At 36.8% G+C, this 10,290-nt stretch overlaps 1 protein-coding gene across 1 annotated transcript; it reads left to right on the forward strand.

The window, feature by feature from the left end:
* Positions 1-545: 545 nt before the first annotated feature.
* Positions 546-10,068, forward strand: LOC131075739 (type I inositol polyphosphate 5-phosphatase 4). The gene is made up of 12 exons (XM_058012618.2): positions 546-822; positions 910-994; positions 1,503-1,587; positions 1,745-1,852; positions 3,365-3,836; positions 4,177-4,370; positions 4,643-4,751; positions 4,880-5,028; positions 8,721-8,946; positions 9,067-9,248; positions 9,338-9,433; positions 9,574-10,068. The coding sequence occupies exons 1-9, from the start codon at positions 790-792 to the stop codon at positions 8,929-8,931; spliced, it is 1,446 nt and encodes a 481-aa protein (XP_057868601.2). The 5' UTR covers positions 546-789; the 3' UTR covers positions 8,932-8,946; positions 9,067-9,248; positions 9,338-9,433; positions 9,574-10,068.
* Positions 10,069-10,290: the final 222 nt, after the last annotated feature.

The following is a 10,290-nucleotide window of genomic DNA, read 5'->3' on the forward strand; positions in this document are numbered from 1 at the left end:
GATCACTGCCTAAGGACAAGACAAAAATGTGCCCTTATCACCATCACGATTTAAAATCTCCTTTTTCACAATGTTCGGACTACTACAATGTATCTAATTAGAACCAACAAATTTTGATTCCACTCAAACTCTATTCAAAATTATTTTTATATATTTATATATATGTAGTGTCTCTTAAATAAGAAATAATAAGTTTCTAGAGGAGTTGAAGAAATTGTACCTTCTTTTCAAAAGAGATGTTCATGCGGAGTACTCTTGACAAAATTCTAGAGTACGGAGTTATATTTTATGTTGGCAAAAATAGGATTTAAGGAAAATCTAACACTAGACACTTAGAAAATGATCCCTTTAAATAAAATAATTGTCTGCCTATGTACATTGAAAAATAATACGTTGATTTCTTCTAAAATTTTGTGAAAATATATAAAATCTTAAAATATCTAAATTGTAGGTTTCATATGAAAGAACATCAAGAGGACCCACCCTCAGTGAATTCACGAAGCATATACAAAACAACCCGTTAAACGCCATTTCCGAGAAAGATGGATTGTCCCTACACGGTTTGAATCGTTCGATAAGATCATTGTCTATGTTTCCAAAATATTCTATACAATCTGTATTGAACTGTCCATTAGAGCCGATCCAACGAAGAAAAAGTGCATATTGCTTTCATTCTCTGTTAACAGTACCTCTGGCATTTAGAAATCTGTATAAATAAAATAGAAGCAGGGGCCTGAATTCTTCAAACCCACAGTAGTTGCTGCATTCCATTCACAAAGCAGAATAGCAATGAAAGATTCCAAGGAGAAGAACTTTGCAGGGGTAAACTCTTTCCCCCCAACTCAATACTGAAACATACTAATGGGTCGTTATGTTGTTTAATGAGTTTTTTGTTTCATGTTTGTGCAGTATTGGGGGCCTAGATTGGTGGTAAGAAAATGGCTGAATATAAAGACGAAACCAGATGAATTCCATGCTGATAGCATTTTTAAAGGTAGTTCCATATCCATTAACAGAAATGGGCACCCATGGCACCCATTTTCAATATAATGATTCAGTTTACTCCTCTGGATAGCCATTGTTGAATAAATGTTTGAATGTAGTGTTGCTTATCTAATGATAGAATATATTCAGGACATGCGATTGAAAGAAATTATAACTTGTTTCTTGTATTTTGGATCAGAAAACAATTTAATTATGAATAGTCAAAATAATCTCAATGTTGAATGGGCATTTCAATATTCTGAACATGTTTCTGTAATTTGGCATCAGCATGTTTCAATTTGTTTTCAGCCATGTCTGCTTTTCTTTGTCTATTAGATTGTCAGTGGTATTCTAACTTTCCATGCCTGGTAATTTGACGTGTTATAAGCTATAACAATGTATAAGAAAATATTTATTGGGATTTTATTCGAAATATCCTTCAAAAAGTCTGCAATTAGTTGATGCTGCATGCTTTACATACTGAATTGTAATTCTTACTGTTTTTGTCAAATGTACAGAGAAATTGTCAAACAAAACTGAATATGGCGCAGGGCTAAGGCCGGAGCCATATATATATCAGACCACAGATGATCAAAATTTAAGGTATGTTAGCCATTGAATTGAATTGATGATAAGCTATGAGGCCACCCTCGGTATAAAAACTATAACAAAAACTAGAATTTGAGACTGATTATTGTTTCAGATCATTTTTCTTGCCACATGACAACAATAAGGTAACTTCAAGCTCTCTTGGCTGCAGGGTATTTGCGGGGACATGGAATGTTGGGGGCAAAGCACCCTTCAAAGGCCTCGAATTGGATGAATGGTTGCACGCATCATCCGCTTCAGCAGACATATATGTTTTGGGGTACAGACAAAATTTCCTCATTGCATTAATTCAGTTCTACGAAGATAACAGCATAGACATTATTCGTTCTTTTTGTAGTCAATAGTGCTTAGCTTCATAGATAAATTCTTCTGGGTGGGCAGAGGTGGGAGTATTGTGAATTTGCAGGGGTAGGGTGATTACTCCTGCAATGTGTAGTGTTCCTGGGTCATCTGAGTTACAAGTATGTATTCACCTACTAGAGATTTATGTATAGGGAAGGTAGCTGATTGTCTCTAGCGGCCAGGGTAGTAAACTGGACACTTGGTTTATTATGTGCAGACATCAAAGTCAAAAAGTCAGAGATAAAAACCACCAAAATCTGAATTTCAAAGGCCAAAATCATGGCACTGAAAATTTGTCATGTGAAATTGCAAAGTTCTTGTCTTTTAAATGAGGTACCATGAGCGTAGGTGGATTGGCAAGTTTGTGTTTACAACTGAGATTTGTCATGAGATCCAGCCCCACAAGTATAAAATTTGATCAATATATATATATATATATTATATATATATGGAAAACAATTAGTTCTTGGGTTTCCACATGGGAGTTCTCAGACCAAATTTGTGCCTCACATGGCAGTGACCTAAACAAGCTGGCTACCAATTCATCTTAGAATAGGAATTGTTTCCAACAACCACCACCATCTATCTCCATCTGTAAACAACTACCAGGTGTTGCTAGCCACTTGAGAGTTGTTGGGTGCCTAATCATGGGCTTCAAGATTTCTGTGAAATGCTTCCCTGCAGCACCAAACCCTTGCATGGAAGCAACGTGTCCTATTGTTATTAACTGATGAAGATTTACCACCAAAATCCTGGAAACTTAGGTTTTTAAACCTTTTTTTTGGAGGTATGTCTTTTCGATGTTCACTCACAGGAGATGGTATGTTCCTTTTGGCCTTGGTCTTGGATTCGGTAAAACAAATTCCTTGACCGTCATACAAGCCACCAATCTTCTGCCCCACTTATCTTCCAGATCCTTCACATATTCAACTTTGAATTGGATAAATGGATCTTCTTTGGCTTCATCCATTCCATCATGGGGGTTCATCCACAAAGAAAAACATGATACACACTTCTGAAGAAGGGAAAAAGGATCAGTATACCCTACTCACCGCATAAACATAATCATATTATGCACGTATGGGATTTTCAGGAGAACAAAAGATACATTGTCTAGTTTTGAAAAAGAAAGTAAGATGTTAGATAATTTTGAGTGAGTTGTCCACAACTGTAAGCATAGTGTGATTTTGCATCTGATTTTCTTCTATAGGTATCACCTTTGGCACCTTGTAAACACCATATGACTGTATCCAGGGGTAGTTTTACTTGAAATTGTAATGCCATTATAGTGATAATACTTAATAGTGTAAAGATGGAACAAAAGAGTAAAAACAGGCAATAGCAAATTATAAAAAAACGAGTGTTGATTTTCAGGATCCTTTCTTGTTCTGGACATGCTTTACTAAGGGACCTCACTTTATGTTTCCAGGTTTCAGGAAATTGTGCCATTAAATGCAGGAAATGTCTTGGGTGTAGAAGACAATGGCCCTGCAGTCAAATGGCTATCCCTCATTCGCCAAACATTGAACAGGAATATAAATCAAAGTAGCAGCAGGTTATCACCTAGTAGCCAGGATGGATCAACATGTTCATCAGACACACTTTATAGTGTCTGTTCTGATTTTGGGGATTCTGAAGTGCATACGAATTCGAGTGGACGAGATTCACCATGTAGTGTTCTTCACTCTCCAATGCCATTTACTTCCCCATCAGATAGATATGATTCCGATGAGATGAATTACAGAATCGATTCAAGTCAACCAAATTATTATTTGGCTGCTAGCAAGCAGATGGTTGGCATTTTCCTCTGTGTTTGGGTGCGAACTGATCTGAGACAGCATGTACGAGATTTAAAAGTCTCTTGTGTTGGTCGTGGCCTAATGGGATACCTTGGAAACAAGGTAAAATATATTAAAGCTGTTTCTACTCTCATAAGCATGCATATTCCATTGCTTCAGTTTCTTAGTTTGTATCCCATACAGTTGAATGCCATTAGATTATAAATAAAGGTGATTTTTCAAACCAAAAATGAAGGGTAGGTCTGTTATTTACTGTAATTGTTATCAAAATCCTACACAGAGCAGCATTACGAAGAGATATGTAAGTTTTATCTATACATCTCTATCATTCCGTTTAACTTCTAGGAAAGGTTATCTAATGGCATTATCTTGCACAAGAAAGTTATTTATATTTTCGTGTAACTAAGAAGAATGGACAATTGGACATTGTTCATGAATACAGGGTTCCATTTCCATCAGCATGTTAATCCATCAGACAAGTTTCTGCTTTGTTTGCACTCATTTAACATCAGGGGAGAAGGGAGGTGATGAGATAAGGAGGAATTTTGATGTCACAGAGATCATACAGAAGACACGCTTTCAACAATATGACAACATTCTGGCACAGAAAATTCCAGAAAGCATTTTGGAGCATGAGTAAGTCTCAATTGTGCAATTTTATTCTCTATAATGCATCAATAGAACCCGGAGAATATTTGGCTTTTTATGTTTTGTTGTTATAATATATCATTCTGCAAGGTAACATCTAGGAACAAAGAGATGAATCACTAGAGTAAGCTATGATATTCAAAACAAGTTCAATGAAAAAAGAAGAACAAGAAACCTTCAGAATATCCTCTACAATGCATTGCATTGGCTTTCTAAGGGACGTTGATTTTCTAATTTGACCTTGTAATTTTATTTGGCAGTCAAATTATTTGGCTTGGGGATTTGAATTATCGTCTTGCACTTCATTATGATGACAGTAAAAAACTGATGGAAAAAAATGACTGGGAAGCTTTGTTAGAGAAAGATCAGGTAGGTACATAATCTCCATATAAGACATTAAATTTCAGTGAATGAATTTCAAGTAGTTTGACTGAATCTTGAAAATATGTTTTTCTTTAGAATCAAATACTTAATCTAATCTGGGATTTTCATGGCAGCTTCGAATTGAGAAGAAAGCGGGACGCATATTTAAAGGGTGGAATGAAGGAAAAATATATTTCCCTCCTACTTACAAGTACTGCAGAAATTCAGAACACTATGTGGGAGAAAAGATTAGATCAAGAAGAAAAAGACGTACACCAGCATGGTAAGGCCAATATAATCTACTGCACAGTATTGTACTATAAATGATGCAGATAAGCCTCTGCTCCTGCAATTTAGCATCAAGAAAACATATACTCTACCTTGTACATCAACTCCAATTGAAGATTCTATTCGTGTGATTCATAATCAGACTATAAACATTAACAAGACAAGGTGCAGAAATTAAATGTGGAAGAAAACATGTTCAGGTTATATCAAGCAAAAAACGATGGCACCATTTCCTTTAGCCATGATCAGGAACAAATGCAGAACTGAACACACAGTATAACAAGCCTCGGAAACACCGAATGAAAACAATATCACTGCTCAGATTCATCACCAGCTCTAATAGCTCTGACCTTCTATTATTCCTAGATCACTTGTCACATCCTGAAAAGGAAAACTACACCAAACCAACAAAACTCCTACTGAAACCCAAAGACCGGTTAGCTACTAAGACCACAACAGCTACCACGACAATTCATTACAAACCAAAATTCAACACAGTTTAAAGATAGGAAACTGGCAGAAGAGTGGGAGGCCCTGCCATAAAGAGGGTGGTTACAACATCCTCCCCACCTTGATTTTTTTTTTGAACCTCACGGATTAGAAGAACTGAATTTGGTAAACTTCCTATTGAATTTCATTGCCACCAGTATGAGGGTGCAGGGCTTCTAGTAGTCATGTCTTCAAAATATTCACTTGGGATTTCTTGGCACAATATGGGTCACCACAAAAATTTTCAACCTATGCACTTCCAAGGTCACAAGTTTGGTGTCGAATCCACCATCTGGTTTGGCAGGCAAAGCTAGGTGAAGTTTTTGGCATGGAGCTGACCAAATAATTGCTGCTACTACCACACACACACCTAGAACTTTATTCCTTGTTCCAATCATGCTTTGTAAAACTGCTCTCAGATTGAGTTAGGTTGTCACCTTTGACCAAACTCTTGATGACATTCTTGAGGTATTTTCTCTTATCTTGCTCACACTCCCATGGTTCTAGCCCTCTCCATCCGATGAGAATTGCTAGCAAGTTCTTCTAATGTTTCCTTCAAATCAGCATCTATCTCTTGGCGTGTGCTTTTAACCTTGCTGGTTGTCTCTCATTGTAGCTGTACTTCATTCTCAGCAATTCTTTGTTGTACTGCACTCTTCAAGTCATTTGCACTTTTGGTTTCAAAGCATGCCTTCAGCTTACTTCTTGGCTTATCTAGAATTTTGTTTTTCTCTGCAAGCTCAAATATGACTTTTGCTAGACGAGACAAAACTGCCATATCAAATGATCTTTCCTCTTTCCATTGTTTTAGGAGGTGTCCTTTCATATGTACCCAATAAGTGTTCTTCCTAACCATGATATATTACTTTCCAATCATAGTGCCAAGGTCTTCCCAATAGAAAATCACATGCACCCATTGGCACTACCTCGCATAGCACTACATTCTCATAAGGACCAATTTTGAAAGCAAGAAGACAATATTTATCTACAAGTACACTATGATCCTTCTTCAACCACGAACTTTTGTAAGTATTAGATTTTGCAATGCAAGCAAGCTATAGTTTGCTCACCATTTTTGTACTCACTAGACTTTTGGTAGAGCCACCATTAACAATCACCTTGCACACTTTGTCCTTCCACCTGCATTTTGTTCTAAAGATGGTTCTTCCTCTTCCAAACATCTTTTGGAGCCTCTTTGTTCTCAAATATCAAGGTTCTTAGGATGAGGTTTTCTCCTATCTCTCCTTCAACTTTTGTGGTCAAGGGCTTTCTTTCTTCTTTCTAGGCTACCATTACCTGCTTGGGATTTTAATGGTAGTCTATAGCCTTGTGGGTTTCACTACATATCGAGCATCTCAAAGCTTCCTATCTCTTGAGGTTGTTCTGTTTCTCTATCTTCTCTTTCCCTACCTTTGAAGCCTCCTCTTCTTCTGTTGTCAACTTTCACATTCTTGGCTCTTCACTCATGATAGGTTTTATGAATTTTATCCTCTGCTCTAGTTGCTATCAACTCTTTTACTCACCATTTTGCTTTTCTAGTTCAATTTCTCCTGTGCCTTTAAGGCATATTCATAAGTCTCATCCATAATAGGTACTTTCACCAAGCCCAGTTCATCTTGAAGTTGAAACTTAAGACCATTCACATATCAGGCTGCAACTTTCCCTTCACTCTATTGTATATCCATCCAAATTTAAAGCCTCATAAATTGCTCAGTATAACCCTGCTCCGACTGATCCATTTTCTTTAAGTTTTGAAATTCTTTAAATAATTTTTTCTGGTAATCAGAAGGTAACAATCAAGCTCATAGATGTTTCACAATCTTAGGCCATAGTCTGATTTTTTTCTTTCCTTGTCTTCTTCTCAAACTCTGCATGTTCTCCCACCATAGAGCTAAATGCAACTTCAATTTAGATGCTACAATTTGTACTCTTTTAGGATCATCCTCCTCCATAACTTCCATCTTGAAGTACTTCTACAACTCCTAGACCTAGTCTAAGAATAAATTTGGGTTGAGTTCACCCTTTCTTGGAGCCTTGTCTGGCCATGGCTTCAATCAGCCTCTCCGAAGGGTATACTGCCCTAGCAGCATTTCTCAGGTTCTCCAGTTCCTCTTTAGACTCATCCAGATGTAATGCGGCTTCAATGACTTCTAACCTCCTAAGCCATTCATCAACATTTCTTGGAAGGCCTGCATTCCATCTGCCCCTCCTCCTCCAATTCATATAAACTCCTTTCTAGGCCATCACAGACTGCTTTGATACCAAAATTGATGAAGATAAGCCTCTGCTCCTGCAAGTTAGCCTCAAGAAAACATATACTCTACCACACACATCAACTCCAACAGAACACTCTGTTCTTGCAATCATACTCAAGACTATAAACAGTATCAAGATGAGATGCAGAAATTAAATGTGGAAGAAAACATGTTCAGGTTACACCAAGCAAAAGATAAGCCATTGTTTCCTTTATTTATGATAAAAAACAGATACAAAACTGAATGCACAGTATAGCACACCTCAGAATCGTTGAAAGAAAACAATACTCAGCACCATCACCAAGTCTAATACCTCTGACCTTCTAACATTCCTAGATCGCTTGTCACATTCTGAAAAGAAAAACAACACCAAATGAACAAAATTCCTAATGAAACCCACAGGCTGAGTAGCTATGAATGGAAAAGCCACCTCAAAAAGATCAACAGCTGCCACAACAGGCTGTTACAAACCAAAATTCAACACAATTAGAAGATAGGAAACTTGTGGAAGAGTGGGGGACCCAGCCATAAAGAGGATGGTTACATCAATTACAGAATTGGAGATGGTATTATTCTTTGTACGTTTATGTGAAATCTTATAACAAAGATCACAAATGACCCCTAAGTAGCAGTGTAAGCCATTAAATGCTTTATGACTTGTAGAATAACATCTAACTATTTGCTTCGAGCATATTTATTTGAACAGAAAGGGGATCTACAGATAGCGAAGGTTGAATTTAGAGGCCCAAAAAGTTCTCAAACATAGGGATTGCTTCCACATCAACATGCCAACCTTGTTTTCTTGGTCGATTATCGTCTTTTAGTTTGGATGGACTACAACCATGAAAATAAGTTAATTGCTCAGATATGTTACCATTTCAGCTTAAGATTTGAACATTCGATTTATATTTATTTATGCTTCTAATCATTGTTTGTTCTGCAGGTGTGATCGTATACTTTGGTATGGTAAAGGCTTAAGGCAACTCTCTTATGTCCGTGGAGAATCAAAGTTCTCTGATCACCGGCCTGTTTATTCAGTTTTTATGGCAGAGGTGGAAATGCTCGACAGAAGCAAAACAGAAAAAGGTTTAATGAGTTTAGGTGCAAGATTCCAAGAGGAAGACCTGCTACCCAAAACCAAAAGTTGTCACTAAATTCTCAAATTCAATGTAAACACAAGTTCCTCTGGAGCTCTTTGCATCTTTTTAATTATAGATTATCTGTTAAATACATCTTCAGATTGCTTTTTAACAAAACTTATGATGCTCTGGTTCTCTCTTATTCAACAGCCATCATATTCTAGAGATATTTCATGAACAAAAAGGGATATGCTCTTATATTGTGCTCCAAAAGCAGTGGTTACTTTGCTTCTAGGAAACATTGGATTCAATTTTGTACTGCAACTAAAATGCATTGTTGTAGAGAGAATTTTCCAAAAGAAAGTCATGTCTACTAGAAAGCATTATATATGGTAAGCATTCTAACCAACCTTTCATTTGAACTTATGAACTTAAACCAAACGTTTTTGATGTTTTCTGAAGAAAACTGGTTTTGGGGCAGGCTTTCTGTGGTCTTTCATGGGGGACTGTGAGCTATGTAGCTAGCACTACAGAGGAGCAGTTGTTATATGCATTATAATACAGCCATAGTGTTGAGGTACAAAGGACATTCTACTTCTGATGACATGTTGAATGAGTCTATCTTTTTAACTTGGAGATCTTACTTGTATTGTATTTCTATCCCATGTCTTTTGGGTGGACACTTACTCTTTTTTTGTTTGCCTGGTGTTTTTTCAGGTCACCATATGACATTGATATTAGGCTTTTGATATGAATATCTTGAAGTATATATGTGTGCAAAAGTTTCTGGAAAATCCTGTGTTTTTTTGTATCAGCTTTTCGGATTGCACTCGTCAATCCATCATCAGGAAGAGGAAAAGGCAAAATGGAACATACCAAAAGTGCGGGACAGACACACAAAGGCAAGCAATCCCAAGTGACCAAACAATACAAACAGAGCCAGGTTCAAGAATAAGAGCATCGCTGTAAGGGGAAGAGAAAGCGTAGTATGTAAGGGAAGGAGAGGGCATAGAGAACAGAAATGGTGAAGAAAAATAGGTCAATACTGTAAGTAAGGATGGAGGAGAAGCATAGTTGTGAGTATGATCCATTACTAAGGACGTTGTTCCATGGAGGGGACAACCACTCCTATTTTGCATGGTGCATGGTTCAATAAAATATTTGAAACGCCTATAGAAATGGGAATAATTGAAAATTTCTTCAAAATTTCCAGTGTGACTTTTATTAGGACATTTTGATGAATGTGAAGAAAGCTTAAAGTTTGTAACATCTGATCTGTTAAGCAATACTGATTAAAATGAGAACACATGTAGTATATCAGTAAAGAAGTGTGTGTAAGAATTTGAAATTTTTATGGAGTGGCAAACCTGTTTACCTACAAATCAATCCGATTTTTTCCATCTGTTCAAAATTTTATTGAAGCCTTTTTCTAGG

This window comes from Cryptomeria japonica, chromosome 1 (genome assembly GCF_030272615.1).
Source record: "Cryptomeria japonica chromosome 1, Sugi_1.0, whole genome shotgun sequence".
Lineage (NCBI taxonomy): Eukaryota > Viridiplantae > Streptophyta > Pinopsida > Cupressales > Cupressaceae > Cryptomeria > Cryptomeria japonica.

Excerpts from the sequence above, each read along its gene's own strand:
- LOC131075739 (XM_058012618.2), top strand. The coding sequence starts at position 790 with ATGAAAGATTCCAAGGAGAAGAACTTTGCAGGG. Across the intron at positions 823-909 it reads AGGAGAAGAACTTTGCAGGG|TATTGGGGGCCTAGATTGGT; the intron begins GTAAACTCTTTC and ends ATGTTTGTGCAG. Across the intron at positions 3,837-4,176 it reads TGGGATACCTTGGAAACAAG|GGTTCCATTTCCATCAGCAT; the intron begins GTAAAATATATT and ends TCATGAATACAG.